We start from the raw sequence: 17,342 nt of genomic DNA, 5'->3' as shown, positions 1-17,342 counted from the left end.
TATTAATGTCAATTATCTCTCTAAAGATGATCATTAAGAGTTAAAGGAACTGTTTTTATTAAATGGCTATGGTCAATTAATCAAAAAGGCAACGAGAATAACTGAAACAAAAGCTACTTTGATCGATGTTATTTTAACAACTAACGCATCAAACATCTCGCGTTCCCAAGGTATTAATTAGTACCAAAAGTCTCCAAAAGCATACGTTTTTAGTTTTTAGCTTTACTACTTAGTCTCTTCTCTCAGCGTCTCACCTTCTAGTCTCTTGTGGCGTTTTAGCATTAGATTTACCACCACTTCTCTGAGTCTTGTATTTTACAGAATGTCCCATTAAACTTCATTCAAACAATAGTTCTTAATCTATTGTTTCTGGTGAGCTTTATGAGGCACGCTATAGAATTCTTTATTATTCTAAATCTTTTAAAATTATTTTAAAATTTATGTTTTTTAGAGATTTTTTATAGTATTTTAATATTTATTTTATATTTATATATAGTTGTATATTCATATTTTATTTCATATTTTATATTTACAGGGACCCGATGGAAAACAGTATATTTATATAACTGAGGTGTATATCCTGTATAAGTATTCGTAATGATAAGTCTGTTTTTATTTTGAAACACGTTCAATTTACTTAATATTCATTTTACAGACCGGTGTTTCTAATCCGAAGTTCACGCACTGTGGATCCCCTGATCAAATCCGATACGGTTTGGGTCAAAGTCCCAATTTTTGACCAGGTTTTGATATTTTATGTCTTTTTGGGTGAAGATTCCAAAAAAGTGGTCCGAAGTCCTGAAAAGTTCATGGGAAGGCTCTACAGGGGTAGGCTGCACGCATCCCCTAAAATAGTTTTTGATATAGGGGATGCGAATCAGACTCTCAAACTAGTTCCGACTTCGCAAATTTTTTGCTAAGTGATTTGGCGAGTTATATAATGCTGACGCAGGCTGACGCATGCTAAATTTGAATCAAAACAAGAGAGCGAGCGCAAGGGAAGAAATTGCTTTGGAAAGATGGATGAAGTGTTTGAGCATATGGAAATGTACTTTGATGTCCAGCTTTATGATTGTCAGAAAGCTATACTGAATGAGTTCCTGACTGGTTCGAAACATACATTTTTTAGTGCACCAACAGGTATATACTACTGTCGTACTGTCAATGCTTTTTTCCCAGTTTCTTCAAAGTGTGTATAGGATAATAATGTGTGTGGTTTTGAGTCTTTTAGAGGGGGAGATTCCAAACACCAAATAAAGTTGAAACAATTGACTGAACTGTTGTCATCATACTTGGGCAGATATAGCTAGAGCTTACATTATTTTTAAGCCCATTTTTTCCAACTTTCAGGTTACGGAAAGTCCTTAACGTTTCAGTGTTTACCATGGGCATATGACACCTACCATGATAATGAAATATGCACATCAAGCATAATTATAGTCTCACCCCTTGTGTCATTGATTGAAGATCAACTTTTAAAGGCAAAAAACTAGGCATTCCTGCAATATATTTAAGTGAAGAAAAGTTAAATGAAAGTGGTGACATCGACAAAGCTTATCAAGGTATATAACAAATGTATTTTTATAGAAAAAAGTGATGTTTATCTTCTTAGTTATGTATATAATTAAAATTTCCATTTCATAAACAGGCACATTTTTTGAATAGATTAATAAAATTCACCACAGGTGACCAGAAATTTATATCTCACAATTTTGCATATATTTCAAGATGTCGACTGAACTATAAATGGCCAGTATATAGTATAATTTGAATTCGATTTATATTATTAGATATTCAAGAGGGATGGTATTCTTTGATCTATGCTTGCCCAGAGGGTTTACTACAGAGTAGCCGCTGGCGAAAAGTGATATCAAGTCAAGAATTTAGGAAACATCGTATTGGAGTTGTAATAGACGAAGCACATGTATTAGTCCAGTGGTTAGTATCACCTTTGTAGCATGACCTCTGTGAGAATTTTTCTCAATTTTGTTCTGCTTTTTTGTATCATTATGCCTAAATTTTACCAAAAATGATCTTCTAGCACAAACTATTATTTCTGATTTAAAAAGTATATATAACGAATTGTGCAAATGTCCAAAATTCCTAAATAAAAAAGGTTGACTTTCATTCAGGATGCTTTAAACCAAACTAACAAGGATAACTTGAGGAATAAATAAACTATCTTCACTCCCGATGAATAAAAAATCATGTTTCAAGCACACCAAAATTATAATCTTTTTCACGGAAAGTTTAACAAAAACAATTTATTTTTACAGGGGCCTTTCAACAGACTCAAGAAAGCCCTTTCGCAAATGGTATGCTGCTTTGCATGAGCTGCAGTCGTTATTGGGCAATGAAATTAAATATTCTCTGTTCACTGCTACAGCAACGCATTTAACAAGATCAAAGATCTTTTTAATGCTAGGATTGGAGGAGAGTAACTTTTACATTTTAAATAAGCACCCAAACAAAAATAATATTAGATATTGTGTGAAACAAATATGTAGAGGTGAGATCATTGAACATTTCAAAGAAGTCATTGACACATTAAAAAAGAAAAAGCATACTGCAGAACGTGTTCTGATTTATTATCAAGCAAAAGTACCAGCCCAAATTTTGTTCAATAACATTTGTTATGAGCTTGGAGATCACCTTTACTATATGGAAAAAAAACCTCCGAACCGCATTGTTGAAGTTTTTACTGCTGATAGTCCTTCAAGTGTAAAAAAACATGTTGTGAATGAAATGGCAAAATCTGAAAGCCACCTAAGGTGTCTTATATGTACATCAGCCTTTGGGATGGGTATTGATGTACAAGGTGTAACAAAGTCTATTCATTTTGCACCTCCTCAAACACTTGAAAGTTTTGTGCAAGAAAGTGGTAGAATTGGTCGAAATGGTGAAAAAAGTACCAGCATAATTCTGAGTAACAGTATTTTACAAGGTAAGCCTGTCAATATGATTTGATTTGAGGTTTTTCCATTCAATTTTCTTTTTCAACTGTGAGAACTTTCTGAAAAGTATAAAAATATTTTTTAAAGTCCTCCGGATATCTCGAATGTACCTTAAGGGAAGAAATTTTTGCAGGAAGAAATTTTTGCAGAATTTAATTTTGTGGCTCAAGGCTCAAAATTTGCAAGTTTCGCAGAATTTAATTTTGCAGTTGTGGGAATTATTTGTCTACGGGAAGCCTTATTTTGCCCTAAAAAGACCAATTTTAGTGGTGATTTTTTTTAATTGTGAGAATATTCGTGTTTGGCGAAAATTTCTTCCCTTAAGGTAGTTAAATATATTTCCTTTGTATACTATTTCAAAAGGCAAGTGTGATCAGTCGATGAGAGAATTTCTTACCACTTTGGAATGTAGAAGGGCAAAGTGTATGTCATTGTTTCCAGGAGACTATACTAAACCTATACGTGATTGTGAGTGTTGTGATGTTTGCTACAAGAAGTGCTCATGTGGAGATTGCAGTCCAATGTACAGAAGTTTAACGAATAAGCCATCTACTGAAAAAGAAAGGAGCAGATCAGTAAATCAAGAACAAAGAACAACTCTGAAAGGTTTCCTAGAAAACTATCGCATTTCCTATTTCCAACAAACAAGGCTAGTGAAACAAGTCTCCTTACCAAACATGTTTTTTGAGTTCAATGAATATCATGTGAACCAAGTGATGTGTAATGTCAGCAAGATTTTTTCAATCTCTGATGTCATGGACAGGGTTGAAATATGGAGGCCAGTGCATGCTAGACAAATTATTCAATGCTTTTCAAAAGTTTTTGACGATGTTTGCTTTGATGGAATGGACATGGAAAAGGTTGAGGAGTCACCTAATATTGATCCTCATTGGTTATCTATTTTGAATAATACTAGTCAACAACATAGTCTTAATGACTCAGATTTTTCACGAATTTGTCAACTGTCAGAAAATGCCTTTGAATCTTCTCAATCAAAGAGATCATTGGATGATATTGACTGTGATGATACCATGTAAATGTTTTGTTTATTTTTCTGCATAAATAAATGATAAATAACAGGGACCCCAGCAGTTGGGAAAAACCTAGCCTGGAGACCACTTTAGGTTATTGATGGACTGGGCGGACACAATAAAATGGCCCGGAGGCAAAGGGTCAACCTTTGATTTTGAACTTTGTCTTTTAAGGTTGAAAAAAAATTTACAACTAGTTTTTTTTTTTGAAGTTTATTATAACTTTTTGAATGAAAATAAATTTCTTCTTTGAGATTGCAATAACATTTTTTGGGATGTGACTACTGACTAGGGTCGACAGGTTTCAAGTTTGGCCGTGCAGGTGACAGCAAACTATTAATTCCAGCCTAGTTTTTTTGTTTTTTAAAGAGATTTATATTAAGCTTTGTTGTTTTTGAAATGTCTTCTAGTCAATCTACTTTAAGGGAACTAATTTTGGCGAGCAGCCAAAACATTGAAATATTTTTGATTTGGCAAGAACTTAAACATTTTGGCGTCTAAGCAATGGCAGTGATTTTTTTTTTAATTTGGCGAGAATAATATAGCAAAATTTGTCTAATAGGCCAAAATTTGTTCCCTCAAGGTATTTCACTGGAAAACATCAAAAGTTTTAAAATCCTGACTAGGGTCATTGTTATATTTGGTTATTACATGCTGTTTTTTAAGCTACAATTATTCTAGGTAGATTTTTCTATAAAGATTTTGGGGTGGGGTAATTATCATAGCTAAGACATTAGATCTTTCTGATAAAGTATAATCATATATTTTTAGTAGTTTGATATTGAAATTTAAATGTTGAAACATTATTTTAAAGGCAGAGACGCGGGTCAGAGAGTGGTGATAACCTCCACCAATCTCTGCATGTTACGGATCGAATCCTGTTTGGCTGAGCATGCCAGCCTTCCTTTGGGAGGTTCAGCCGAAAGACAAAATGTCAAAAATTAGTAGAGGTTCTACATTTTTCACGAAACTGTACTCTCAAAATGAACTTTTAGTTTTAGTTGTTAAAGTGTGCCTCTGAAAAAAAATAGAATTGGTATAAATTAAAAAACCTAATATTTCATTTGTATGAGACACTGTTCTAAAAATTGCACAGAAGGGTACAGAAAGGTTCCGCGTTCCATAGTAGAATCCTTTTAAAATTTTCAGTCTTTGTTTTTAGTTTGTAGTCAGTTCTTCTGTCGATTTTGAATGCTTTTCATATATCAAATTTCCTTAAAAAATTATTAATTTGAGTGAGGAGAACCTTGAGAAACGAGGTTTATTTAAGAAAAGTCTTATGCAGAACTATGCACAAAAATCAAGTCTTAGTTTGTATGTAATGTATGCAATGGTTCAAACTTGTCTTTTTAATTTCATAAACTTGTTTGTTTGTATAACAATATAGATAAAAAATCTAAACTTTTAAAAAAAATGTTACTTTGTTAAAAATATAAATATAGAAAATAAAAAATGTTCACAACTTTGAAAAAAAAATAAAAAATGTGCTTTTCTTAAATGAATAGATCTTAAAAAAAAATTAATGTAGTAAAACAACGTTTCCTTTTTAAATTCTAATAACACTTGACATCAACATGGATGTACATTGTTATCTGTCTGAGAAATTTGCAAGTAAGATAGAAAAATCTAAAATTGGAGTTAAATATTTTCCTTAAAAATTACGTCGCAAAGTTGTTTGACCATACATTTTTGCAAGCTTGAGATACAGACTGTAGGTCTATGTTTTAAAATGATACAAAAATTTAGCGAACGGTTTTACAAGTTTCCATCTTTTTAATATGTATTGAAATATAGTCAAAAATGTCATGAAAGTTCAAGTTTGTTAGTAAACTTTTTGTCATATTGAAGTGGTTGTAGTTTCTACCAGCTTCCGAACGAAACACCTTTTCTGACAGTAACTCGCCAACAAGTTTCTCCAAGTCATTTTCGTCACTTTTTTTGGTATGCTTGCCTGAACGTCTGATGATTCCTGTCATTTGGTCAAAGTTGGTACATAATTGCTTGTTGACGTTCAGGGCTTTGCAATATCGATCCATAATGTGTCTGTTGAGGGCATTTGGACCCAATCTACGCTTAATGTTTTTGATGATTCGGATGCAATGCTCCATCTCCAAATCAAGTGGGATATTTCCACCTAAAATTAAATAGAATATTGTTCGATGAAAAAAATATCATTCACTCTAAACTTATCTTTGTGTGTTTAAAATATCCTTTCACACATTTTTTCTTTAAAGAACCAAAAAACTTTGGCTAAGGCTCAGATTTTTAGTATCCGTTAACAATAAGAAGATTGACCTAAATCATCTAACATGTGGTCAATTTTGGAAGGGCAATTAAAAAAACTATTTTATCAAATCACAATATACCTATCATGTACTGAAATTGTACCAATTCTATCACCACCAGACCCAAAAATAACTGGGTCAAACTAGAGGGTACCCCTTTTATTAAACTGATGAAGATTAATGTTTGAAACCAATAAGACTCTTTAGGTTAGACTATAGATGGCTATCTTAGATTATAAGAAGAAAGCAATTTTGAGCAAGGAAATCAATATATACCTTTTCCAGTTTTGTTTTTAGCTGTTCTATTCCAAATCCTTTCGTGTGCGATGCGTTGTGGGAGAAGTGAATTGATTTGAAGCAAGAGATAAAACGTTTCTAAGGCATATTTACGGCTGCCAGGTCCGTCTTGTAAAAAATAAGGAAAGAGGAATTTCCTACAACGAACTGTTCTCTCTCCATCACCTTCACTAACCGAGTCATTGAAATTGTGCCACAAAAGTAGAATTTCCAACAGACTGGTTTGGTAGTTGAGCTTCCCATCTTCGTCCTCCTGTAAATAAATTACCTTAGATTAATTCATGTACACTATGAACTTTTTTTTCTCCTGAAACTATTTTTTTCCTTGTGAACTTTTATTTAGTATTCAAAATAGGAATAATAACAATAATTTTTTTTTAAACTTCATTTTTTGTATTTAAAAATTAAAAAGATTCCTAAAATATACAATAAAAATTAGATATGTTTATCTCAACAATTTACAAAAGTTGGCCACCATATCTATGTTATCGTCAAAATTAATTTTAAAAATATATCAATAAAATTTAAGTATATCAGGGTTTTCCCATTCAATACTATTTCGTCTACAATAAATAAAATAAGAGCTTCTAATTGCTACTTCAGACATTTTAAGCATCATTCGTGTGGTATTGATCTGAGCAAACTGTCTGCAGAAATTTCGAAAGTCTTTGATTCTTCTCGGGAAGAATCCAAGAGATGAAATTTCAACAAACAATTTACTCAGAACATGCTCCTTATTAACTAGAGTGTCTTTTAAATTTTCATATCGTTTGATTTTATACTCGTGAGCTTTTGTGAAATTGTTTTCATAGCAGCACGAAAGTTGAATTGCAGTAAGTTCATTTCCTATCTTTAATAAGATATCTGGGCGTGGTCCATCAAAGAATTCAGCTGGATTTCGGAATCCATCAAGATCTGCAAAAAGTTCAAAGCCCATATTCTCAAGTAGTTTCAAATAGTGACACATTGTGAACAGAATATAATCGTGACGCCATGTATATCTTCCACCATTTAAAGCAAACGAACAATTATTGAAGATATGTAACTGGGTTTGCTTATTGTTGACACATAATCCACAAAGGTTTGATTGGATCTTTTTCCATCGAAATAAATTGGTGTTGTTCGCTAGTTGAAGAATGATTGCTTTTCTAACGAAAACGAAGATGTTAGCTGGGAGCTTTTCGCAAACGGTTTGCCATTGACTGATGGCACTGACAGAGCATTCCTGAGCAACCTGATTCATTATCGTGTTCTGTTCTTTTAAAACATTCATATCGTTTAATATCTTTTCGACGGTTTTGTTGACAAGACGATCTTTCGGTTGTTTCGGTTTTTTCAGATGAAGCAGGGTATCTATCTCGATGTGTTTCTGTGCTGTTAACTGGTAAAGATTGCGAATTTCAGGATTGGCGGATTCTTTCAGGATATTACGAGTAGTCAACTGACTTGATTTGTAGCAATCAGATGGTAACATAAATTTCATACCAAGTTTCTTGACTGGGAGGTAAAGATGTCTGGTATTTGCACTCTGGGGTAATCTGAGCCAACGTTTTGTGTACTCTTTCACTATAGAGTCTAGATTCTGTATCACCCAAGTTGTTGAAAGGTTGTAAATCGAAAATCTCCAGCGCATTTTGCTATATACATATCTCGATATAATAAGCAATTTATTTCTCGGATGAATTGGAAGACGGTTTATGGTGTCAACGTACTTGTTCATCTCTGAGATTAGCTCCTCTTTCACTTTACTTGTGCTCATATCAAATGAAAAGTCCTTTCCAAGATATGTAAATTTATCACCAATTTTAACTGCAGGTACTATTTCGTTTAGTATACGAAGATAAGGTTTGAATTGAGCTGATGTTGAACCGTTTTTCTTGATACCGAAGGTAACGCATTTATCAACTCTGACAATCAGGTTTGCCCAGTTACACCATTTAGTGAATACATTCAGCAATAGTTGAGTATCCTGTTCAGTTGATGTGACAAGAGCTGAATCGTCAGCGAATTGGAACCAATGGCGTGGTGCTAGGGTGTTGCAAAAGTTATATCCCATACAGCGGATCTTTTCGTTGTCGATTGTTTTGATCAATGTGTTAACTATCATATTGAAGAGAAGTGGGCTTAAGCAATCTCCTTGGAGGACTCCTTTCTCGACAAGGAGAGAATCAGTTGAGAAGGATTCGGTTCCAACTGTTATGCTGTAATGTTTGTAATAGTCACTGATGAGTGATTTAATTTCTTCTGGGATGTGATGATAACTCAGAACTTTTAACAGCAAACGATGGTCGACTTCACCAAAGGCATTTTTAAGGTCGAGGAGTGTAACAATAGCTTGGCGTTGTTTGTTTTTGGCATGTTTGATGATGTGTGACAAAAGTTCTGTGTGTTCAATTGTTCCTGATATAGCTTTTCAAAAACCTTTTTGGATATTTGAAAATAATAATAATAATAATGAATAACTTACCAGTGGTTTTAATCCATGTTCTTTTACTTCATGGTTTTCCTTAGCTTTTCCATCTTTCTGGAAACATTTTTGGCAGCCCTCAGCTCTGCATTCAAATTTACCATCAACTACTTTCGAAGCCATTTGCAAATTGGTCAGATGTTGCTCAGCAGTTGAGGAAACCAATACAAACTTGTCAACGATTTCTCCACAAAGAGTTTCAAGGAACCTGAAAATTTGAAGAAATAATGTATTAAACTATTTTCCTCTTCTAAAAATTAAAAGTGTACACTCAAAAATACTAAAAACTCAAAAATAAATATTTTTTTGTACCAAGATTAACGAACCTTTCGACTTTACTCTGCTAAGCATGCAATAAAGCATGAAACGAAATTTTGCATAATTATCCGGACGATTTTACTGTATGCTTATAAAAAAAAGCATAATCAAGTAAGAAGTAAAAAAAAAACACATAAAATTACTTCTTTTTAGAATCTTTATTGGATTTGTGTTCATTAAGATCTTTCGTTTCATCCATACTACTTAGACCAAGCTTCTCCATTGCTGCAGCGATAATACGTGATCTAAGCTCAATGAGCATAAATTGCTTTGTTGCAGAGACACGTTTCTTCACCTCGGAACATAGATTCCTTCTATTGATGAGAACCTTATCAGCTCCAAGGGTGCACTTGTCCTGAGAGGATACTTTGAAAAAATGATCCCAAATATACTAAAAGTAACAAAAAAAAAAAAATAAGAAATAAAAAAATTATCTTACTGGAAGTTTGACATTTCCGATTTTTTTTTTATTTTCTCGGTAAAAAATGTTTTTGTAAATATTTGTGTGAAATTTTTTTAGGGGTGTGTGGGTTTTGGTTCAAACGAGTAAGGAAAAACAAAGTTTCTTTAAAGACCAAGATGTCTAAGTTGTCAGAATTATATGGTATGAACATGTTTTAGTTTATGAAATAAATCAAAAAACAAAGTTAATTACATTCTTTGTCAAAAAGCTTATAACTGAAAACAATTTATATTGAGACAAACGAACCTGCATTATTTTAATGTCAGCATGAAAATCAGCTACTTCGTAATGTAGGCCTTCAAACCTTTCCTCAGGTTCAAAACCATTGGCACACAGGGAAGCGGCATTTAGTGCTCTTTCAATGGTCAACTGGTCACCTGCAACAGCATGATTGTAGCATATTTTATCAGCTCCTTCACCATAGGCTGGCCAGAGGAATGTAAAGAGATGGAAAAACAGCTTCTTGAAAACAATGGAAAAACGGCTCGTCATATACCAGGTCTCTTGCCCTTAAGGGAGTTTATGTCGAGTAAATAGGTTTCTTTTGTTGTCGCTATAAAAAATCTGCATAATTAGCGTGTTGTGACAAAATTCTTTTGTTTCAAGCCTGATTATGCGCAAACTTTTAGGGCTTATATTTTGGGTACACCTCTCCTATACGAAAAGGTACCTACATCTTCTTGCTCAGAATTTCCTAGCGATTCTATTGATATGACCGCATCATTATATGGAAAGCTAGAGCGCAAGAAAATTATAACTTCATCTTGATTTTACTCGACTTCTGACAGTTTTACAAGAACCAATTTAATATAATTGCGTTAAGAATTTCTTTTGCTATACATTAGTAAAAATATTGCTCCTTATTCTTAAAAATTGAACTAGTAATCGGCAAAAAAGGAAAAACAAATTTTCATTTTTATCGTCAAATCATGTGGAAACCGTCCGATTTGTATGGCGAGCCGTCTTTTCTGGACTTTCATTTAATGACCTAATCAACGTTTTTACAATAGAATTTTCAATAGAAGTGATCGTTGAACTTTGAGTAATCAGAAAAGCTGTTTTTCCATCTCTTTACATTCCTCTGGGCTGGCTGGTTTTGTTGAAGATCTTTGAGGACTTTTATCATTCCTTCAGTTGTATTTTCGTTCTCGTATATCATTCCTAAAAAGCACTACAAAGAAAAGAATTTCAACTTAGGTAAATACTTTCAAAACTACCACATCAAAAGGGAAAATTAAAAAGTAGGTAGCATATATTTTGACGTGTTGTCTTTTTCAAGTGACTAAGATTATAATATTTAACACATCATTTCAAATCAACATAGCAAATGAAAAGCAAGGCACAAAAATTATTACATTTTCAGACTTTTGAGACATCTCCTTGCTGTAGTCATGGGGAATGTGTTTGATGACTTCACTTGAAAAATCTTCAAGACAGTCTAAGTTGGATGTGATTATCCTCCCAACAAGTGTCATGTAATTGAGTCGCTGCTTCATGTGATCGACCCCAGAGCAAACAAACTCACCATGAGTAAGGTCACTAAGGGGTATGAAGGGCTTCTCGTCAGACAAGTGGTCACCACAAACACGACTAACAACAACCATTTTTGCTGTGTGGTGTAAATCGATATTTTGGTTGTCTTCGTTCATCTCACTCACTTTGACATGCGTATCGACGTTGTCTATTACAGACTTGTAATTGTGAACTAAAAAAATATATTTCAATAGTTTTCAATAATGAATCAAGACCATCAAAAAAGAAGAATGACACTGACTTATGTTTTACTAAATAGTTTCTCCAAAAATATTACAAGTTTTATTTTGTGTACAGTAAATAAGAAATAAGCAAGTGTTTTTACTTACAATTGCTTTTGCTACCAAGTTCTGGATTACGATCACGTAATTTTGAGCAGTGTGGCGTCGAAGTGGAGACTGTTGAAAAGTCAACATCTAGTAAATAAATGTATTTCAAAGAAGATTTAATTTTTTTCCTTTAAAAACTTCAAATAATAAAAAATCAAAACTGGTATCTTGTTTGTCTCAAGCATTATAGAATCGTAAATTCCCTGCTAGCACTTCTGTTTTTTATTCAAAATTACCTAAATGTAAACACACTGTTAACCCTTTCATAGACAAAAATTTCATAAATCGGCAAAATATAAAAAATTCCGACCGACCCACCTCAAAAATCTAGGGTCGGTGACGGCAAACTAACAATTTTTTAAGCCCAGCCTGAAGTAAGTGCTCTACAAAATTAAACATAGAATCAAAGATTGCAAAAAACCTACCTTTTCCTTTGTTAGAACTGTTCTCTCTATTGACAGTAATGTCCTCTTTATCTGGATTCTTGGTTGTATCTACGGGAAAAGTTATGCAGGTTATAAAAGATTAAGCAGCTTGACTTTGACTCAGACATTGAAACATTCAACAAGAAAGAAGGAAGGACTCATTAAAATGCACCTGATTAACTTGATTAACTTTTAAGTTGTAAATACCTTCTACTATTGTGTTTTCTTTGTCTTTTAGTGAACCATTTGTATATTGAATATCTGAAAATAATAAAAACATTTGCTAATTTAAGAAGGCATCATTCATTCGTAAATCTGTAAGGGTTTTCATCCATTATGCTTGTCACTTATGACTAAGTGACTTATCAATATTATTATCGCAGCAGGCTATGATATTTTATAATGTCCTACCATGATCAAAAAGCTTTGCACATAAGTAAACAAATAGCAATAAAGAGTATAAATAATATATAGTCATAAATAGACATAATGTGAACCCCCATTTTTAATAGGGGATGAAAAGTTTTTGAAGGGGATTTCTAGGGGGTGGGGTTTCAGTTTATAGGGGGGTCAAATAAAAATAGGGGGATTTTAAATTTTAGATCAATCTTACTTTGAGGTGATATGCTCAACATTTTCAAGACTGATAATACTTTTGTAAGGATTCGAATTAAAATCATTTCCTTCCAATCTTTTGAAATCAGAAAAAAATTTATTCATATTTTACCTAAAGAGATTGAATCAGTACTCAAATCCGGTGCTTGAAGCCTACTCCTGAATTTTTCAGCCAAGTGTAGGGAATCCTGATGATTTGTGTTACGATCTGCTTCTGGCTGCTTGTAACCTTCTAAAAGTGGAATAGCAATCACTTCATGTTCTTGTTCCAAAAGTTCTTCTCTCTTCTTCTTTAATCGTTTGAGTGGTTTGTCATGATCCTTTCCAAGTTCATCCATTTTTCGGTTTAAAAACTGGGGAGTGACACAAATACGCAAGGTTTTCATACGAATCATCGAAGACTATAAATAAAGATATTTGAAACATATTTCATTGTTTATAGATCAACAGAAAAAAATCAACTTTAGCAAATTCAAATGTCATATTGTGATAAATCAAAATTGATTTTGGATATACATAGAGTTTTTGTATCATGAGTTATTGTGGTATGAATAAATGATTACCGAGTAAGATGAGTGATTCAACATTAAAGAAATGTACAGCTGTAGAGCTGTCATTTTCGGGGATCGATTTTTCAGAAGCACGGCTGCAGACATGCACAGAGTATTTATCACACTGGGTTTCATTGTATCATTGATGGTACCCCTCTTTGTAGTTGAAGCTGTCAATAAAATGGACGTTAGCATTGGGCATCTCTCCTTTAACTCATCAACTACATCTTCAATTGAAAATTGGAGAAGGTCTTCTTTGGTTGTCTTTTTCAACACACTTCGACGAGCTTTTTTCTCACCATTAATCCAGACCTTAAAGTAAAAGATTTCAATCCTTCAGAAAATATTGCACGTAATCTTCACAAGAAAGAAAAAAAGAAAAGGGGTACGAACTATGACAAGAAAAAGGTTCTGCTTACCTTTTCGCTACAAATCGATACACATTCCTTGTTAACATCTTTTAGAACTAGTGGGATGATTGCCTCCTTCAATACAGGAGTTGTCCATACCGCCTTGGCTAAATCAGTGTATGTCCCTCTCAAAAGCTTTGTAGAAACATTTTGCAGGACTGGATTTAGCTAAAGTAAAAATGAAAAGTAATCAAGATTGTCTTTTTGTCGATATAAAATTAGGCCATTCAGAAAATTTTCCAATCTGAAGGAGAAAACTTATGTTTTAATCTGCATCGGTTATTTGTATATAAGTTATATCTACCTCTTTCCATCTGTTACCACTTGGCCAAGATAAATAGATATAGCTATGTGACGCTTTATCATCAGCTGGTGGAATGTTTGGGTGAAAAGTCGTTGTAGGTTGAGGTTGGGAACTTGATGAATGGGGACTATTTGGTGATTGAGTATAATTTGATGGCTCAGAGGATGTTGCTGGATTTTCAATGCACCCTTTACGCACTTTGGCTAGAAGATCAGGTGCCTCCTTCAATTTCTTTACCTGAAATGTAAAAAGTTGAGTATTATATACCCTCCAGCTATTAATAATTTGTCCATTAAGGTTTGAATATTTTACCATATTTTTTTTTTCTGTTTTTCAATTTTAAATTTTTTCCTGCCTTTTTGCCAAAACATACATGAAAACTTCTAGATAAAAAATAAATCAACAATTGCCTTAGAGTAGCCTCTAGGTTGCTCTTAACTAGCATTGCCTAGCTAAATGTCAATACGGTCAAAGTCAAATCTCTTATATATTGACACTCCCAGGTTCAATCTCATTTTTATATAGCCTGGATATCCAGGCTGTAAATTATTTCACAGTCTAGTTTTAGATATTTTATGTTCTGATTTACAGCCTGGTCTCCCTAGAGCGATTTGCATTCTCATATGAGAATGCAGTCCGCTTACTTGCGCTCACTTCGCTAAAACCGTAAGGGCCAATCTACACGGTGTTGAGCAATTCTAAAGCAAAAATAGGATAGTCCTCCAGCTGCTAGTGAAGATAGGGCTTTCTGTTACACGAAAACATGAAAAAGAAGAAAACAGAGGCAAGTTCATTTTCCAAGAAAACATGGTTGGTCATGATAATGCATGCAAACTTTTTTATGGACTTTGGTGTAATCTTTGGATGTTTTAATAGTTTTAGATCTTGTAAGACTGCTTTTTATTAATTTCTGTTTTGCTGCCCTGGGTTGGCTAGGAAACATGGGTTTTCACTTTCATTCTCTAGGGAGACCAAGCTCTATAATTTAAGAACTTTGTATGTTGAGGTAAATTTTGTTTTTTCTTAAATTTTGAGCTTGGATATCCAGGCTAATTTTTATAATGTTTTTGAGTCTTTTCGTCACATCAATATAAATCTAGATTAATTTTCTCTGGAGTGAAAATAAAGGCTAATTTTTTCATCTCTAAGTTGAACCAAAGCAAAGAGTTAACCAATTCCCTTGCACTACCTGAGATTTGAACCTTTAGTGAGCAATGATATATAATTGATTGACTGAAGTCAAGCTCGCTCCGTTCACTTTCAAGGCTATGTTATAAAACTCTAAGCATGCCTGATTAAGTGATTAGTGACATAAAGGCGCATAACAAAAATTACGAATGACAGAATGAGACATTTGACATTGTCTACAAAATGTAATCCACTCCATTACTTACTGTTGTTTTTAATTTGTTTTTGCAGTTCCTGCATACCCTGGCATCTGTTATTTTTAACTGTTCCTCGTTTACTTCAATTGAAAAAAAATCTCCCAGCAATTTGATGTTGCTAAAGGTTATATTAGAAATGGTGTTGAAATCATGGCCAGCAACTAACTTCGAAGGGCAAACACTGCAGATTTTGACAGCCAGGTCAGGTTTCCCTCCATTCTTAGCCGCCATTTTGTTTGTCTTGATTTGGGAAAGTTCGGGTAAGCTCTTCCAGACGCATTTTTAGACACTCGTCAATATTCTGTAAAATACATGGGTGTTCTGCAAACTTCTCGGAAGTGATATCCGAGTCCGATTCGCATCCCCTATATCAAAAGTAATCAGAGGGGATGCAGGCAGCCTACTACAGGGGGGTCAGAGCTCGTTCCAGACCAGCTTGGAGTCGCCGGTGGGATGAAAAGCAGTGAGACGTTGCTACAACTCGTGAACCACTTGGTACTGACGTACACCTTCAACCAAGTCTAAAAAATACTCTGTTGGGTCCCTATTGAGCTCTGGGCCAAGCCAAGCTAGCGAAGGAATGATATCGCTGAGAAATAACACTTAAGCACGGCTCTAAGTTGGCCCAGTGGTACAAGGTGTTGGGTTCACGCACTAAGGATCCCGGATCGTACCGGGGTTGGGGTCAACTTTAAAATTGTTATCCAGGTTTTGACATTACATGTTTTTTTGGGTGTAGGTCCCGAAAAGTTGACGGAAGGGCGCTACGGACCGTAAATGACCCCTCCCCCAGCGCCGGACTGGGTAAGTCTCACAACTTGAAACTTTCTGAAGACTTTCATATCGAAGGGGGAAAGCATGCCAAATTTCATCACTCCACCGTCATCGGTCGCCGGGCAACGGGTCGTGCAAGGTACGCTGCAGGACGTCCCTGTACGAACGATTGCCGGGCAGTACGGCGTTTTCAGTCGGTCAATTTTTCTCTTTTATCACCCACAAGAGGTATACCAGAAATATATACAGAAGAAAACTATATACATGTTAGAAAAAAAACTTTTAACATACACAGAAAAGAGAAAAATAAAAAAGAATTTTTTCTATCTGGTCTGCAAACTTCAAGTCGAAATGATATATCTGGTCTGGCAATTATTCCGTTTTAACCTGTAACCTGAAACCTGAACCTGCGTTTCGAACGAGCCGGAGAAACACTTTCATTTTAAATCAATAACTAATGTTTAGATTATCTAATTCTGATTCTAATCATAGATTCAATTTTTATCTACCTGTTGAAGGACGACCCTGTTCATTTTTTCTCCATTTGGCTTCCGTTTGAAAAGATTAATTTACATCAACTCTGGCGAGACATTTAGCGCGTGTATAAACTCACCTTTTTGAGAAAGATCAAATAAAATGAATTAACTTGATCATCAAACAGAGAACAAATCAAATAAATAAAAACACCAGTTGCCATTCTGTTGGTAAAAGGATTTTATAAGAACATGCCAAAAGTAATGTATCCAATGATTCCTTATTTACCTTATTCACTGTTCTTAAAAAAATAATAAACGTACAAAAATGATTTTTCATTTAATAAATTTTTCGCGCCAAAACTTTTCTATGACGTCAAGGCTTTTTCTTTCATTTTAAAAACTCTCGCTATCAATTTTTGGTTTTTCTACACAGAAGATATAAGTTTTTTAATCATTCTGATTATGATAAATTATTTCCCCTTCTTTTTTTAATTTTTTTTCGTTATTGTTATATGATGTTTGTAGCTAGCATTATGAGTACTTATTTGTGCATAATTAGAATAATTAACATAAATCGACATAAATCATGCATGGATCGTGCATCGTGAATCGTTGGATCGCGCATCGTAAATTACACAAACCGCATTAATTGCAACTGCATCCAACCGATTGAACGCCAATAATTCGAATCTGGCTTTGTCACATTCTAAAAGAAGTAGTGTACT

General features: G+C 34.0%; 1 protein-coding gene across 1 annotated transcript; it reads right to left on the bottom strand.

The window, feature by feature from the left end:
* Positions 1-5,676: 5,676 nt before the first annotated feature.
* On the bottom strand, positions 5,677-15,598 carry LOC136814025 (uncharacterized). The gene is made up of 16 exons (XM_067070532.1): positions 15,377-15,598; positions 13,983-14,219; positions 13,688-13,846; positions 13,281-13,580; positions 12,830-13,118; positions 12,310-12,363; positions 12,103-12,171; positions 11,678-11,764; positions 11,171-11,520; positions 10,891-10,986; positions 10,062-10,277; positions 9,496-9,743; positions 9,035-9,242; positions 7,166-8,719; positions 6,547-6,820; positions 5,677-6,119 (listed from the first exon to the last, which is right to left on the bottom strand). The coding sequence occupies exons 1-16, from the start codon at positions 15,596-15,598 to the stop codon at positions 5,728-5,730; spliced, it is 4,755 nt and encodes a 1,584-aa protein (XP_066926633.1). The 3' UTR covers positions 5,677-5,727.
* Between the last annotated feature and the right edge of the window lie 1,744 nt (positions 15,599-17,342).

Source organism: Clytia hemisphaerica, unplaced genomic scaffold (assembly GCF_902728285.1).
Source record: "Clytia hemisphaerica strain Z4C2 unplaced genomic scaffold, Clytia hemisphaerica genome assembly, whole genome shotgun sequence".
NCBI classification, from domain to species: domain Eukaryota; kingdom Metazoa; phylum Cnidaria; class Hydrozoa; order Leptothecata; family Clytiidae; genus Clytia; species Clytia hemisphaerica.
The sequence above is the reverse complement of the archived record's forward strand: the minus strand, read 5'-3'. Positions and strand labels throughout refer to the sequence as shown.

Coding starts and splice junctions, on each gene's coding strand:
- LOC136814025 (XM_067070532.1), bottom strand. CDS start 15,598: ATGGCGGCTAAGAATGGAGGGAAACCTGACCTGGCTGTCAAAATCTGC. Junction 12,172..12,309: donor AGAAAACACAATAGTAGAAG/GTATTTACAACT, acceptor CTTTTCCCGTAG/ATACAACCAAGAATCCAGAT. Junction 8,720..9,034: donor AACATGGATTAAAACCACTG/GTAAGTTATTCA, acceptor CTCCTTGTCGAG/AAAGGAGTCCTCCAAGGAGA.